Source organism: Nerophis ophidion, linkage group LG04, assembly GCF_033978795.1.
Source record: "Nerophis ophidion isolate RoL-2023_Sa linkage group LG04, RoL_Noph_v1.0, whole genome shotgun sequence".
In the NCBI taxonomy this organism is placed as follows: Eukaryota; Metazoa; Chordata; class Actinopteri; order Syngnathiformes; family Syngnathidae; genus Nerophis; species Nerophis ophidion.
The window spans coordinates 45,733,810-45,751,217 of record NC_084614.1 but is presented as its reverse complement, the minus strand read 5'-3'; the positions used below and the strand labels follow the sequence as shown (position 1 = coordinate 45,751,217).

Here is a 17,408-nt window from a genome sequence, read left to right as displayed (position 1 = left end):
ACATGACATAGTGCTGTATTTTACTTCTTTATCTTTTTTTTCAACCAAATATGCTTTGTTCTGATTAGAGGGTACTTGAAGTAAAAAAAAATGTTCACAGGGGGTACATCACTGCTGTAAAAGATAATGATTACAATGCCTTTTATAGTACTTGGCTACTCGAATAAAACATGCCAATGCGTTTCAGCCTGAAAGGCCTACGTCAGGGCAACGGCAAAGTGTTTGTTGGTCAACTTTTCTCATCGATAAATAGGTGGGTAATTAGAAGCAGCTGTTCATTGTGAGCAGGTGGGTGGTCACATGATCAGCATAACCTGCTAATGAAAGGAAAATAATTACAAATATTACAGACTTTACACAACCAATGGAAAATATGTCCCTATTTCCCAATCCAGCATATTCAACTCGACAGACAATAAATTATACATAGCATATACAAACCCCGTTTCCATATGAGTTGGGAAATTGTGTTAGTTGTGAATATAAACGGAATACAATGATTTGCAAATCTTTTTCAACCCATATTCAATTAAATGCACTACAAAGACAAGATATTTGATGTTCAAACTAATAAACTTTGTTATTTTTTTGCAAATAATAATTAACTTGGAACTTCATGGCTGCAACACATGCCAAAGTAGTTGGGAAAGGGCCTGTTCACCACTGTGTTACATCACCTTTTCTTTTAACAACACTCAATAAAAGTTTGGAAACTGAGGAAACTAATTGTTGAAGCTTTGAAAGTGGAATTCTTTCCCATTCTTGTTTTATGTAGAGCTTCAGTCGTTCAACAGTCCGGGGTCTCCGCTGTTGTATTTTACGCTTCATAATACACCACACATTTTCAATGGGAAACAGGTCTGGACTGCAGGCGGGCCAGGAAAGTACCAGCACTCTTTTTTTACGAAGCCACGCTGTTGTAACACGTGCTGAATGTGGCTTGGCTTTGTCCTGCTGAAATAAGCAGGGGCGTCCATAAAAAAGACGGTGTTTAGATGGCAGCATAAGTTTTTCCAAAACCTGTATGTACCTTTCAACATTAATGGTGCCTTCACAGATGTGTAAGTTACCCATGCCTTGGGCACTAATGCACCCCCATACCATCACAGATGCTGGCTTTTGAACTTTGCGTCGATAACAGTCTGGATGGTTCGTTTCCCCTTTGGTCCGGATGACACGATGTCGAATATTTCCAAAAACAATTTAAAATGTGGACTCGTCAGACCACAGAAGTTTTTTCCACTTTGCATCAGTCCATCTTAGATAGTCTCGGCTCAGAGAAGCTGGCGTCTTTTCTGGATGTCGTTGATAAATGGCTTTTGCTTTGCATAGTAGAGCTTTAACTTGCACTTACAGATGTTGCGAACAACTGTATTTAGTGACAGTAGTTTTCTGAAGTGTTCCTGAGCCCATGTGGTGATATCCTTTAGAGATGAATGTCGGTTTTTGATAGCATGCCGTCTGAAGAATCGAAGGTCACAGTCCTTCAATGTTGGCTTCCGGCCATGCCGCTTACTTGGAGTGATTTCTCCAGATTCTCTGAACCTTTTGACGATATTATGGACCGTAGATGTTGAAATCCCAAAATTTCTTGCAATTGCACTTTGAGAAACGTTGTTCTCATGCAGTTGTGGACAAAGGGGTGCAGCTCGCCCCATCCTTTTTTGTGAAAGACTGAGCATTTTTTGAGAAGCTGTTTTTATACCCAATCATGGCACCCACATGTTCCCAATTAGCCTGCACACCTGTGGGATGTTCCAAATAAGTGATTGATGAGCATTCCTCAACTTTATCAGTTTTTATTGCCACCTTTCCCTACTTCTTTGTCACGTGTTGCTGGCATCAAATTCTTAAGTTAATGATTATTTGCAAAAATAATAATTTGCAAAAAAAAAAAGATTATTTGCAAAAAAATTTTTTTTATCAGTTTGAACATCAAATATGTTGTCTTTATAGCATATTCAACTGAATATGGGTTGAAAATAATTTGCAAATCATTACATTCTGTTTATATTTACATCTAACACAATTTCCCAACTCATATGGAAATGGGGTTTGTACCTGAACATTTGTATTCTAATAAGTATTAAGTCTCAAAGGACCTTTGTGAGAGAAAACAAAACTCACAATTTCAAGGAACAATAATTATACCAAAAAGGAAATAAATCCAGGTCACCATTCAGACCTAGGTACTCTGTAGCATTTATTGTATAAATGCAAAATGCCTCTCGTTGAAGGAGTGTTTAAAGCCTGTGTCCACCCCTGATTGAATTTTGCCTTCCTTCATACTTCCTCAAAACAAAGTTGTGCAGTCACCGGGTTATCTACATAGGGTATAAATGTACCCAAAGTGCCTTGCGTGATTTATGGTTTTGCTCATGATTATATTTCCATCTTGTCAGCACACAAACTGATATCAACAGTCCTGGTTTAGGGAAGGTGACACCATCTTCTGTTGTGTGTTTTGTCTAGTGTGGACGGGGTTCCGTTCCTCATGCGAGATCGCACCTTGAGACGAACCACTGACGTCAAGAGGGTCTTTCCAGACAGACAGCATGACGACGCTACGTCCTTCAACTGGACAGATTTACGGTCGCTCAACGCAGGCCGGTGGTTTCTGGAGGTAAGATAACTCAAAACTAAAACTAAAGTGTGACTTTATTCCTCTTTGAATCCGTCAACGTCCAAAAAAATAGTAGTAACTTGGGATACTAATTTAGTTGTTTTTTTATCTCCAAAAACTTACATTGCGAAACAGTGTTTACAGTTAAAAAAATCATTAAAATCAGTTTAATCAGTGTTTGTCCCCCACCCAAAACATCACAATTTTGACATGAAGAGATGCCGTTTAAGAAGAAAAACAAACTTTTATATAGATTTAGACTTAAACAAACTTTAATGATCCACAAGGGAAATTGTTCCATACGGTAGCTCAGTTACAAAGGATCGAAAGGGCACAAAAAGAGGGTGAAAACAAAAAGGTATAAAGTAGACTAAAATAAAATACCATAGTAGCAATATAAAATAAAACATATGTAATGTTTACATATTATATATACAGTATATGATATAAACTGATATGACATTATTATATTATATTATTATATAATATTTGCAATGTATAAAAAATCCCAATTACCACGTACAATGTTATATATAGTATATGTAACAGCTGCAGCAAAAAATGGGCAGCATAAAATAAAGAGTAAATCCAGCAAAAATTATACATTATAAACAAAGAGAGGTAGCTAAAAGACAAATATCATTATTTCTGTATGGCGAGTGATTTTACAGCTGGATGGAGTGTGGGATGAAGGAGCTCTTGAATCGCACAGTGTGGGAAAGAAGCTGAAGGAGCCTATTGGAGTATGAGCTCCGCTGTCCCTCAATCGTCTGGTGGAGTTGGTGGGCAGAATTGTTCAGTGTCCTCCTATCCCTCACTAACTCAACACTTCCAACTGCGTGGAAATAGTTTGGCCGGCTTTCCGGATCAGTCTGTCTATCCGGTATAAGTCCATTTTGCTGATGCTGCTCCCTCAACAAACCACTGCAAAATACAGGGCACTGGCCACAATAGACTGAAAACAATCTCCAACAGCTTGCTGCACACTTTCCTCAGGAAAACGAGTCTGCTCATGCCCTTCTTGTTTGAAGCTTTCCAGTCCAGTCTGCTGTTCAAGTGAAATCCCAGGTACTTGCACTACCCAACTACTGCCACCTCCCGGCCCTGGATGTTGACTGGCTCCACAGGGGCACACCTACACCACTGCCCACAGTATCCGACAGAGAGCACCCCAGTCGCACAATCTGGGGCGTGTCAGACAAGTAATCAGTGATCCAGGAGACAATGGATGAACTGACACCCACCCTGAGCATCTTGTCACTCATCAGAATTGGCTGAATAGTGTTAAAGGCACTGGAGAAATTAAAGAACATGATCCTCACAGTGCCCCTCCCACCATCCCGGTGAGAGTGAGCATAATGCAGCAGGTAGATAACAGTATCATCCACCCCAACATGGGGCTGATACCCAAACTGTAGAGGGTTCAGGGAAGGAGCCACCAGGGATCTCAGCTGAGGCCAGTACAAGTCTCTCGCGGACCTTCATGACATGAGATGTCAGGGCAACCGGTCTGAAGTCAACAAGACTGCCAGACTGAGTGAAGTGCGAGGCAGCTATAAATAACTCTCTGATTAGTGATCAGGAGCAGGTGAGCGTCCTGACCACTAACCAGAGGCAGCTGCAAAAAATCGGTGCCAATGGCAAGGAAGGGAGCAAAAGAACAGACATGAACAGTAAACTAAAAATAACATGACCCCAGGCAACAGATCATGACAATGTATTTCTTTAATTAATTGAATATCATCTGCTTCTTCCATGCACTGTCCTTCACAATTACTTTCCTACTTCCCATTTTTGGAAAAACAAAGTTTTGTAAATTTCTAGTTATAAGCTAATGCTAGGGAGTAAGACTGGATATTTTGGTCGCATTATTACGGGGTTTATTGTTGGTTTAAGAACAATCTACAATAAAATATGTGGCTGACAAATTCATAGACGGTGACGTCACTGCTCATGTTTTTCTCAATGAAAATGAACAAATGACAGGTGACCAGCAGCAACAGGACGAGGATAATGTCTGTGGTTTCCGGCAACAAGACCTGGGTTGAAAACATGGAAAATTAAGAAAATATTAGATGGGTTGAAAACATGGAAATTAAGAAAATATTAGATGGATGGATGGATGGATTTCATCCTAAACACATCAAGCGGACCTTGCTTTTCATGGCAGTACGTCTGTGATACGGTGACATTTAAAGCAGAGGCATGTTGGACATCTTGAGGATGCATTCTTTGACTCTTCTCGGTAAGATAGTTAGCTTGTTTGCTAACTAGCAAACAACAAAGAGACAAAGTGGTGGGAAAAATAGATTTGACTCTCATTTTAGCCAGTCCGCCAGCCAAAATTTCTCTAAATACCTGGTTTCGTCTTTTTACAAACACATCAACACAATATGCATTTTCTTTTTGTGATAGCTAAAGTCTTGTTGCTGCTATCTTGACTGTGCTTCGTTACCACCTCCAAAGTTATGGTACTCCCGCACACTAAAATAATGTCGAATGAGGGCGGGGGTTCCAACATCGGGAGTCCCTTCCAGGGTTTCTCATTGTTCCCATTGGGTTGAGTTTTTTCTTGACTTGATGTGGGATCTGAACTGAGGATGTCGTGGCTTGTGCAGCCCTTTGAGACATTTGTGATTAAGGGTTAAATAAGACAACTTTGAATGATTGATGACCCTGTGACAGCAGCCCGAGTTCATTGTGACACACGCTACTCCAAGTAGTCGTGGAGAGGTCATGTGTTATGTTGCCTATAACTTACAATCCCTATAAGAGACAAGAACACATATGTATTTTTTCAAATGCATTCTGGCTATTATAAAAACATAAATAAAGTCCGCTTACAAATGAGTGAATGGGAGCCATGACGCCTATTTCGACCATAAAACCTAATTAACAACAATAATCCATTTACATTTCGTGACCTGAATATCAACCAAGTATTTGGCTTGCCATATTGTTATTATAAGCACTAATGTTAAGGACTTATTTCAGCGGCGCATTGATCTAAGAGCGATAGATTCATTATGCTCCCGTATTAACATCATGAGCGAGCTGCTTTCTCGCCTCGGAGCTCGTGAAAGTTAATTGTAGATTATAAATCATGTAGCTCACTGTATGTGTCCATATTCCGTTCTGAAATGGCACAAGACTCCAATGCAAAGAGAATAAAGGAGATGTACAGTGTTAATGAAAACTGTGCTGTGAAGTGGACGAACTGAGAGATACAAAAGTGTACATTAAAAATTGTGATACCCAATTAGAAAAACTAAGCCACAATGGGAGAAATAATCTGTGCAAAGGTATCACAACAGTTAAATACACTTGGCACAATACAAGAGACTCTGTGGGCATGGAGGTACTGATTATTCATTCTTGGCATGCTTGTTTGGCCGGGTCCTTGGTTTGTTGGACTGCGTTCCTGCGGACCTTGACCAAACAAAATATATTACCAGAGCAAACTAAATAGTATGCTTTAATCTGACTGAAACTAGTAAGAGTGAATCTGCCCTCAGTATCTGGTTCTTTCCTTCATCCCCAGAGGGACCCCTACTGGACAGTAGAGACGTTGACCGGCAGGGATCGGAGCAGAATAGGCAACCAGACGGTTTGCAGTCTGTTGGAAATGCTTCGTCTAGCAGTCAGAGCCAACAGCTCGGCGCTGCTTAACGTCCGCAGACCCCCACCAGGACACCCCCGCTACCGGAGCTGGTTCATGGACACGATGTGGGCCGTGCAAAAAGCAGGAATTTCCCAAAAGAGGGTGAGGACTGTAGGTCACAAATCTTTTCTATATATATGTTTGCTGCTTGTTGTGAATTTACATGTCCTATACCCACATTTTATAAATGGCTGCCATGAGGATAATAACCATCCGATCCAATATTACAGTGGTTCTCAAACGGGGGTATGCGTACCCATGGGGGTACTTGAAGGTATGCCAAGGGGTACGTGAGATTTTTTTACAAATATTCCAAAAATCATTTATAAATATATTTATTGAATAATACTTCAACAAAATATAAATGTAAGTTCATGGACTGTGAAAAAAAAATACAACAATGCAATATTCAGTGTTGACAGCTTGATTTTATGTGGACATATTCCATAAATATTGATGTTAAAGATTTCTTTTTTTGTGAAGAAATTTTTAGAATGAAGTTCATGAATCCTGATGGATTTCTTTTACAATCCCCAAAGAGGGCACTTTAAGTTGATGATTACTTCTATGTGTAGAAATCTTTATTTATAACTGAATCATTTTGTCAAAATAGTTCAAAACAGACCACTACAAATGAGCAATATTTGCACAATTTAATCAATCAGAAACTGATGACATAGTGCTGTATTTTACTTCTTTATCTCTTTTTTTTCAATGAAAAATGCTTTGCTCTGATTAGGGGGTACTTGAATTAAAAAAATGTTTACAGGGGGTACTTCACTGAAAAAAGGTTGAGAACCACTGCCATATTGCTATCAGCCCCATATCAGCAAAATACTAGTATTTGATTATATCGGTCTGCATGTACTGTAAAATGTCCGACTCCAGCTCCCCTTTGACTCTAATTAATATAGAAAATATATGTTATTTAATGCTCCACATTCATTCACCATGTAGGACACTGTATCAAAACTGATCAGTGTCTTTTGTGCGTCACATGTTTTTTGCCAGGTGACATGGACCCCAGACACCGACAGGGGGCGGGTTCGAGGCTTTCAGCAGACGACCAATGAGAAGCTGTCGATATCTGAGATCAGGCAAAGGGGCATCACAAGCCTGACCCTTCACTACAGCAAGGCCAGTCACAAAGATATACAGTAAGATATAGCTCACTATCACTTAGCACTACGAATGGAACGGTTTATAAAAACATCATGAGGCGAAATACAGAATCACGGAACTAGCCAATAAAAATGGAATCTACGCTAAAGCTTTATCTCTGTTTCTTATAAATTCACATTCTCAATATTGAAATTGCACTTTTAACATGAGCGCACCAATATTAACATGAGTGCCCCTCCCGAAAATCTCCCATGGCAACCATTCTGCCGAATTTTTCCAAATTTCTACCCGGACAACAATATTGGGAGCGTGCCTTAAGGGCACTGCCTTTAGCGTCCTCTCTCACCTGAAAAGGAGACTATTATATATGTGTCCGTTATCCATAGGTCTGTGTGTTTATTCCAGCCGGCACGTTAATACACTGACACACAACATCCGGATTCCCATCATGCATTGCTTCAAAACTACGGCAAGTAGTAATGTACAAAAACATAACAGAGACGAAGCAGAACAACGAAGAAGAGACATGGCAACGATGAGTAAGCAGAAGTAGGCTTACAAATTCTAAAATTATTGGAAAATATAATTTCAGTTCATCTAGGACAGCTCGAAGGGGAAGGAGTATGCTGCCTAAACATTTTGTACAAACCCCGTTTCCATATGAGTTGGGATATTGTGTTAGATGTAAATATATACAAAATACAATGATTTGTAAATCATTTTCAACCCATATTCAGTTGAATATGCTACAAAGACAACATATTTGATGTTCAAACTGATAAACATTTTTTTTTCAAATAATCATTAACTTTATAATTTGATGCCAGCAACACATGACTAAGAAATTGGGAAAGGTGGCAATAAATACTGATAAAGTCGAGGAATGTTCATCAAACACTTATGTGGAACATCCAACAAGTGTGCAGGCTAATTGGGAACAGGTGGTTGCCATGATTCGGTATATAAACAGCTTCCCAAAAAATGCTCAGTCTTTCACAAGAAAGGATGGGGCTAGGTACACCCCTTTGTCCATAACTGCGTGAGCAAATTCTCAAACAGTTTGAGGACAACGTTTCTCAAAGTACAATTGCAAGAAATTTAGGGATTTCATCATCTACGGTCCATAATATCATCAAAAGGTTCAGAGAATCTGGCGAAATCACTCCACGTAAGCGGCATGGCCGTAAACCAACATTGAATGACCGTGACCATCGATCCCTCAGACGGCACCGTATCAAAAACCGACATCAATATCTAAAGGATATCACCACATGGGCTCAGGAACACTTCAGAAAACCACTGTCACTAAATACAGTTTGTCGCTACATCTGTAAGTCCAGGTTAAAGCTCTACTATGCAAAGCAAAAGCCATTTATCAACAACATCCAGAAGCCATCCATGCTGACTTCTCTGGACCCGAGATCATCTAAGATGGACTGATGCAAAGTGGATAAGTGTGCTGTGGTCTGACGAGTCCACATTTCAAATTGAGTTTGGAAATATTCGACATCGTGTCATCCGGACCAAAGGGGAAGCGAACCATCCAGACTGTTATCGACTTAAAGTTAAAAAACCAGCATCTGTGATGGTATGGGGGTGCATTAGTGCCCAAGGCATGGGTAACTTACACATCTGTGAAGGCACCATTAATGCTGAAAGGTACATACAGGTTTGGGAACAACATATGCTGCCATCCAAGCGCCGTCTTTTTCATGGACGCCCCTGCTTATTTCAGCAAGACAATGCCAAACCACATTTAGCACATGTTACAACAGCATGGCTTCGTAAAAAAAGAGTGTGGGTACTTTCCTGGCCCGCCTGCAGTCCAGACCTGTCTCCCATCGAAAATGTGTGGCGCATTATGAAGCGTAAAATACGACGGCGGAGACCCCGGACTGTTGAAGCTCTACATAAAACAAGAATGGGAAAGAATTCAACTTTCAAAGCTTCAACAATTAATTTCCTCGGTTCCCAAATGTTTATTGATTGTCGTTAAAAGAAAATGTGATGTAACACAGTAGTGAACATGCCCTTTCCCAACTACATGAAATTCTAAGTTGATTAGTATTTGCAAAAAAATAAAATAAAGTTTATGAGTTTGAACATCAAATATCTTGTCTTTGTAGTGCATTCAATTGAATATGAGTTGAAAAGGATTTGCAAATCATTGTATTCTGTTTATATTTACATCTAACACAATTTCCCAACCCAACGGGGTTTGTAGATCAGACTTTTATGTGTGTGTATATGTGTAAATAAATGAACACTGAAATTCAACTATTTATTTTATTTATATATATATATACATATATATATATATATATATATATATATATATATATATATATATATATATATATGTATATATACACACACATATATATATATATATACATACATATATATATATATATATGTATATATATATGTATATATATATATATATATATATATATATATATATATATATATACATATATATATATATATATATATATATATATATATATATATATATATATATATATATATATATATATATATATATATATACAGGACTGTCTCTGAAAATTAGAATATTGTGATAAAGTCCTTTATTTTCTGTAATGCAACTAAAAACATGAAAATGTCATACATTCTGGATTCATTACACATCAACTGAAATATTGCAAGCCTTTTATTATTTTAATATTGCTGATTATGGCATGCAGCTTAAGAAAACTCTAAAATCCTATCTCAAAAAATTAGAATATTTCCTCAGACCAAGTAAAAAAAAAGATTTATAACAGCAAAACAAAATCAAACATTTGAAAATGTCAATTAATGCGCTCAGTACTTGGTTGGGAATCCTTTTGCACGGATTACTGCATCAATGCGGCGTGGCATGGAGACAATTGGCCTGTGGCATTGCTGAGGTTTTATGGATGCCCAGGATGCTTCAATAGCGGCCTTTAGCTCATTTGCATTATTGGGCCTGGTTTCTTTCAGCTTCTTCTTCACAATAACTTATAAATTCTCTATGAGGTTCAGGTCAGGAGAGTTGGCAGGCCAATGGAGGACAGTAATGCCATGGTCAGTACACCAGTTACTGCTTGTTTTGGCACTGTGGACAGGTGCAAGATCATGCTGGAAAATGAAATCATCATCTCCATAGAGCTTTCCAACAGATACAGCTTCAATAGCCATATTCCCATGGTTAAGCCACTCCTGAACTCTAGTCAACGGAAGTTCCCTCAGTCAGCAATGGTTTGGGGAGCCATGTCAGCTGCTGGTTTTGGTCCACTGTGTTTCATCAAGTCCAGAGTCAATGCAGCTGTGTACATGCTTCCATCTGTTGTAAAGCTCTATGGAGATGATGATTTAATTTTCCAGGATGATCTGGCACCTGCTCACAGTGCCAAAACCAGCAGTAACTGGTGTACTGACCATGGCATTACTGTCCTCGATTGGCCTGCCAACTCCTGTGACCTAAACCCCATAGAGAATTTGTGGGGTATTGTGAAGTAGAAGCTGAAAGACACCAGACCCAATAATGCAAATGAGCTGAAGACCGCTATTGAAGCATGCTGGGCATCCATAACACCTCGGCAATGCCACAGGCCGATTGCCTCCATGCCACGCCGCACTGATGCAGTAATCTGTGCAAAAGGATTCCCAACCAAGTACTGAGTGCATTAATTGACATTTTCAAATGTTTGATTTTGTTTTGCTGTTATAAATCTTTTTTTTTTACTTGGTCTGAGGAAATATTCTAATTTTTTGAGATAGGATTTTTGAGTTTTCTTAAGCTGTATGCCATTATCAGCAATATTAAAATAATAAAAGGCTTGCAATATTTCAGTTGATGTGTAATGAATTCAGAATGTATGACATTTTCATGTTTTTAGTTGCATTACAGAAAATAAAGGACTTTATCACATTATTCTAATTTTCTGAGACCGTCTAAAGGACTTTATCACAATATTCAAATTTTCTGGGACAATCCTGTAAATATATATGTATATATATATTTATATAGCTAGAATTCACTAAAAGTCAAGTATTTATTTTATTTATATATATAAGAAATACTTGAATTTCAGTTAATTCTAGCTATAAATATACTCCTCCCCCCTTAACCCCGGCCCCGCCCACCTTAACCCCCCCAGCCCCCACTATACCTCTATCTCCCGAATTCGGAGGTCTCAAGGTTGGCAAGTATGTCAATATTGCTCTTTTTTTTACTGCGGTAATACTGTGGTACTTAAACTCCTGAGTGGCCCAACTTAACAGTGTTTGAAGATAAGAATTATCTTTCGGCTAATTGCTGGGCTGCCAAGTTTTAGAAAATGACAGGAGTGAGTCTTCCGTGCCATGATGCGTTTTGAAAATAATGTACCTTTTCTAACACCGATTTGGCCTGTTTTACGTTGATTTATACTGGAATAATCTGGTGGGAGGCATAAAAGGTGAGTTAAAAGATGCAAATAATGACCGGAATTGTAAATTAATTTTCTTCTGTTGATTCTTAGTTTGGTTTTATTTTTTTGTGTTTTACATTGTTAAATGTTGGAATATCAAATTTTAGGAAAAGACTGAAGGCTTGTGATATTCACAAATTCACCAAATCTATTGACGGGCCATAACATGACAGTCAGGTTTAATTTTATTTGAAGGGTAAACCAGGGCAGAAACAGTGGCAGCTTTCCACAGAGTTGATGTGTCATTGTCATTGCACTCAAAATGACAACAAAATGTGTTTTCAGTGCAAGCTGTCTAAGAGCAGACAATCAGTAGACATGGGACTGCTTATGAGGAATGGCTGTGCTACCGCGTGTACGTTGAGGACAGAGTTATACACACTTTCATGTCTCCAAAACATCCAAAAAAGATGCTAGATTGGTCGCCAGTTGCTTTTGAGAAAGAAAGTCACTCGGACTAGTTGGAAAAGATACTAGATTTGCCGAAAAAGTCGCCAAGTTGACAACATTTCACGGAGGTGTGTGTGAAGATACAGACGTCAAGACTCGCCTTTTGTTTCTCCTGATTAGTTTACATTGTGTGGTGCCTTTCATGGTTGGCTAGATTTAGGCACAATAGCTTTTAGTGGGATTGGTTCTCTCTGTCAATTAATCAGTACTTGAACATGTCACAAGGAAAAACATTTATTATGAAAAAAATATAGAATAGTCAATGGGGAAATTTAAGCCTGATAAATGTCAAGTGGGGTGTGAGAAACAGTTAAATTGCATGACTCACACTCAAAACATGAGGCTTGGCAGCTTTGTAATTGTTATGCTTTACGTCGCAAACAATACATTTTAATTACAAGAATCCTTTGGCGTAGTGAATGTCAGTGAACCCTTTAAGATTTCACAAAAACATCTAATCTTACTCGCTAGTATTAGCTTTCAGCTAGAGATGAACATAACTTTATTTTTCTAGCATGGTTGCAAAGAAAGTGAGTGGGAAAGACAGTCCAAGACATGACATAGCATCTAGCTTTCTAATTTGAAAAACCAGATGGAGTGTAGCACTGCTAGTCTGCACCATACTGAAGCAGAATGAGTAGGTAATGCCAGCCTAGGACATTGAAATATTGAAATGGTGGACATTTTGTTACATGTTTAGCTGCTCTGCTGCTTCCTTTTTGCCCTTCTTTGCAGTACATGCTTTTGGAGTTCTGGGGTGGAGCCATTCACACACACCTGCAACCTCCAGCCAATTTACTTCTAACCTACTTAAGCCTCCCTGCCAGTGGACTGTAGATGTTTTACTCACCTACAAAGACTTCTTCCACTTACTAGGCATTTCGCGGGGAACATCAATTTCCTTCGTGGCTCTCCTCACATTAACCTTCCTAGTGGTTTTCGTCCCGGTATAGTTGTGTTGTATATTTCCCCACTCCGTCTGTGTGTCTTTTGTTCTCCTCTCATTTTTTGAGTGTGCATTTTTTTATTTTTTCCACTTCTTTGGTGCGCTTGTTATTATTATTTTTACTGACTTTTTATTTTCTGCTTTGGGGTCCTAGTCTGGCTTAGTGACAGATCAACTAACCAATATGGACCCAGCAGAATTGGGACACTTTCGCTTCGCACTTAAGGACTTTGGACATCGAGCGGTAATCACGAACAGATACTGCAAGATATAGAGGCTGTCAATCAGGCTTTCTCCGTTAATATTGGGTCTCTCGATCAGTGCTTGGAGCAAACTCGCGCTACTGCTAATCCAATCACACCCTCACCAGCTGCAAGCTCCTCCTCACCTCAGGAACCCAATATTTTTTTCACCCCTTCTTCACATTATTATGTTAGATCCACTCTGGACTGGCCTCTCACAATATTGTGCTAGATCCACTCGACGTCCATTGCACCGGTCCCCACATCTGCGGTCCCCTCCAAGATTTTTCATTGTCATCCCATTGGGTTGAGGTTTTTTCTTTTCCTGATTTGGGATCCAAGCCGAGGATGTTGTTGTGGTTTGTGCAGCCCTTTGAGACACTTGTGATTTAGGGCTATATAAGCAAACATTGATTGATCGATTGATTCCACTTTTCCGGTGTGACAAGCTCATATGCAAGCAATTCCTTCATCAGCGCTTGCTGGGTATTCGGCCAGCTGCCCAGTTCCTATTCTTCTGACCAAGCAAATAGTTTTTGTTATCAGCTTGTTGTCTGACAAAGCCACCACCTGGGCGATGGCAACTAGTAAGACCTTACGCTGTGCGCACTGCCCGTTTTATGGACTGGGAAAGTTTTCTGTAGCCGCATATCCTATTGACTTCTGCATCCCAGCGGCAGAAAGTGGTTTTGGCAGCAAAGCACTATGAAGTATTTTTTACAAGGGGCTTAACGCCCGCATCAAGAAGGAACTTGCTGCCCGTAACAAAACTCGCAGGCTTGATGAACTCATTGACCTCATGGGGTCCTGTCGCTAGCCGGCTTGACTGCATGGGGCACATGCTGTTTTTGGTTGGGCTCTGTGGGTGGCTAAGGCCCTACTTTGACTCCCGCACACACTGGGAGAAAAATATACTGTACATACAAATACACATACATACTCACATACACTAATGCTGGGCAATATATCGATATATGCGATATATCGCAGGTTTGTCCCCGTGCGATGTAGAAAATGACTATATCGTTATATACGAGTATACGTTCTCACACAGTTGCTATTAGCTGCGGGCATTACACTACAGGCTCTTCCCACTCTTTCCTGTGTCTCCTCACAGACAAGCGTACCTTTTTACACACGTCACATACTGTCGCGTCATACGTCACATACGTATACGCCCTTGCGGAGCAGAGAGGTAGCAGCATGGTTAACGTTAGCTTTGATGCTAAGGGAGCCATGTGAATGGTAATACGAGAGAAAGAAGATGCGAATCTGGTAAAAAATGAAGGAAGAATTAATTCTCAAGAAAAACAGCAGGGGGCCCATCGTCTGGCGGTGGTTCGGCTTCAAGCGGGAAGATGTCAATCAATCAATGTTTACTTATATAGCCCTAAATCACTAGTGTCTCAAAGGGCTGCACAAACCACAACACAAACCACTAATAACGATATAAAAAATCTACAGGGTTAATATAGTTCGCTTCTCTTTCTTTCCGTCCCTGTATCTGCTTTCTTTTGTAATTCAAGTTCTCATTACATATATGTATTGTTGCATTTGAAGCAATTGTATTGTTGGTCATAAAAGTAATTATTATTATTATTGTTAATCAATAGTGCTATTTCTATTGGTATTTTTATTGCTCCATTTGTTTATTGTCATTTCTGTGTTCTTAATATTTATTTCACTAACTGCTTATTTGCTATCACTTTTCGTATCATATTTGCTCATATCATATTTGCTGATGCTGTTCTGTTGTTGTTGTCTGTCTGTCCTATCCCCCCCTTATCCTCGCAATTTCCCCCGGCCTTCTGTTTTTCTTCTTCTTTCTATCCCCTCCTGTTACGCCGACTGCGCTAAACATTCATATACATTCATTTACTAAAGTCAAATACAAACCCCGTTTCCACATTAGTTGGGAAATTGTGTTAAATGTAAATGTAAACAAAATACAATGATTTGCAAATCCTTTTCAACCCATATTAAATTGAATTCACTACAAAGACAAGATATTTGATGTTCAAACTCATAAACTTAATTTTTTTTGCAAATACCGTATTTCCTTGAATAGCCACAAGGCATGTAATATGCGCCTGCCTTGTGGCAGATGGGGGGAAGGTTCAAAATAAAATTTATAAACGCATGCTTACTTTTACCGCCGGGTCAAATTCGTGACATCACGGGTGACGCTTTCCCTGCCGTCATTTTCAAAATGGCAAAGGAGTTTTTTTTGCTTTTACTATGTGTAAACCAGGGGTCTTGTTCCACAGCCATACAGAACACATTGATGGTTGTGATATAAAACAACTTTAACACTCTTACTAATATGCGCCACACTTTGTGAACCCTAACCAAACAAGAATAACAAACACATTTCTGGAGAACATTGGCTCTGTAACACATTATAAACGCAACATAAGAATTACCCAGAATTCCAATGCATCCATGACTCTTGGCTATATTATACACCCGCTAGCACCAAACCGCCCCGCCCCCCTCTCTGTGCGTCGGTTGAGGTGGGCGGCGTTGGGCGCGTGTATAATATAGCCAAGAGTCATGGATGCATTGGAATTCTGGGGAATTCTTATGTTGGGTTAATAATGTGTTACAGATCCAATGTTCTCCAGAAATGTGTTTGTTATTCTTGTTTGGTTAGGGTTCACAGAGTGTGGCGCATATTAGTAAGAGTGTTAAAGTTGTTTATATCACAACCATCAGTGTAAACAGTATGGCTGTTGACCAAGTATACATTGCAATCTAGTATGAGAAGCAACGAAATGCATGCGTCCTACCGGCACACGGATAGCATGGTGTAAAGGTGGGCGCGATGACATGTTGTAGAACAGTGGTCCCCAACCACCGGGCCGCGGCCGCAGAGAATTTTTTTTTTTTTTTTTTTTTTTATCACACTCAATTTTTTACTGCATGCCATCGGTAAGCACAGGGGTGAGAAGAGGTTTTAAAATTATTAGCGCTTGCTAACTTTTACCGCATGCCTTGAATAAGCGCAGGAGTGAGAAGAGGTTTTAAATTAATTAGCGTCCCGGTGCTATTCAAAGAAATACGGTAATAATTAACTTAGAATTTCATGGCGGCAACATGTGCCAAAGTAGTTGGGAAAGGACATGTTCACCACTGTGTTACATCACCTTTTCTTTTAACAACACTCAATAAACGTTTGGGAACTGAGGAAACTAATTGTTGAAGCTTTGAAAGTGGAATTCTTTCCCATTCTTGTTTTATGTAGAGCTACAGTCATTCAAAAGTCCAGGGTCTCCGCTTCATAATGCGCTACACATTTTCGATGGGAGACAGGTCTGGACTGCAGGCGGGCCAGGAAAGTACCCGCACTCTTTTTTTACAAAGCCATGCTGTTGTAGCACTTGTCTTGCTGAAATAAGCAGGAGCATCCATGATAACGTTGCTTGAAAGACAACATATGTTGCTCCAAAACCTGTATGGACCTTTCAGCATTAATGGTGCCTTCACAGATGTGTAAGTTACCCATGCCTTGGGCACTAATGCACGCCCATACCATCACAGATGCTGGCTTTTGAAATTTGCGCCTATAACAATCCAGATGGTTATTTTCCTCTTTGTTCTGGAGGACACCACGTCTTCTGTTTCCAAATATAATTTGAAACAAAATAGAAGCTAAATTACACCGACGAGTTAAATAAATGTAAAAAAAACCAAAAAACTGTTTTATGTACTCCATCAGTGAGTGTGCAGGTGTACCTACTGTATTGCCCGGGTGAATATATATAATGTTTATGAAGGTTATTTTCAACACTGTCCGCAAAAACAAATAGCAGTGGCAATTTTAATATATATTTTCAAACTGTGTACATTTTCAAAAAATAAATTATGATACTTTTAGAGAGGGTGGATCATGGTTTCATTTACA

At 39.3% G+C, this 17,408-nt stretch overlaps 1 protein-coding gene across 4 annotated transcripts in view; it reads left to right on the top strand.

Moving 5' to 3' along the window:
* The window catches only part of gdpd5a (glycerophosphodiester phosphodiesterase domain containing 5a), a 101,767-nt gene that overhangs the window by 47,380 nt on the left and 36,979 nt on the right, over positions 1 to 17,408 (top strand). For 3 of the 4 annotated variants that reach the window (XM_061898171.1, XM_061898168.1, XM_061898170.1), the window contains exons 10-12: positions 2,473 to 2,623; positions 6,165 to 6,395; positions 7,296 to 7,441. In XM_061898171.1, coding sequence (XP_061754155.1) covers positions 2,473 to 2,623; positions 6,165 to 6,395; positions 7,296 to 7,441 — 528 coding nt within the window. The remainder of the gene's footprint in view (positions 1 to 2,472; positions 2,624 to 6,164; positions 6,396 to 7,295; positions 7,442 to 17,408) is intronic. The other variant, XM_061898169.1, reaches the window with a different exon arrangement.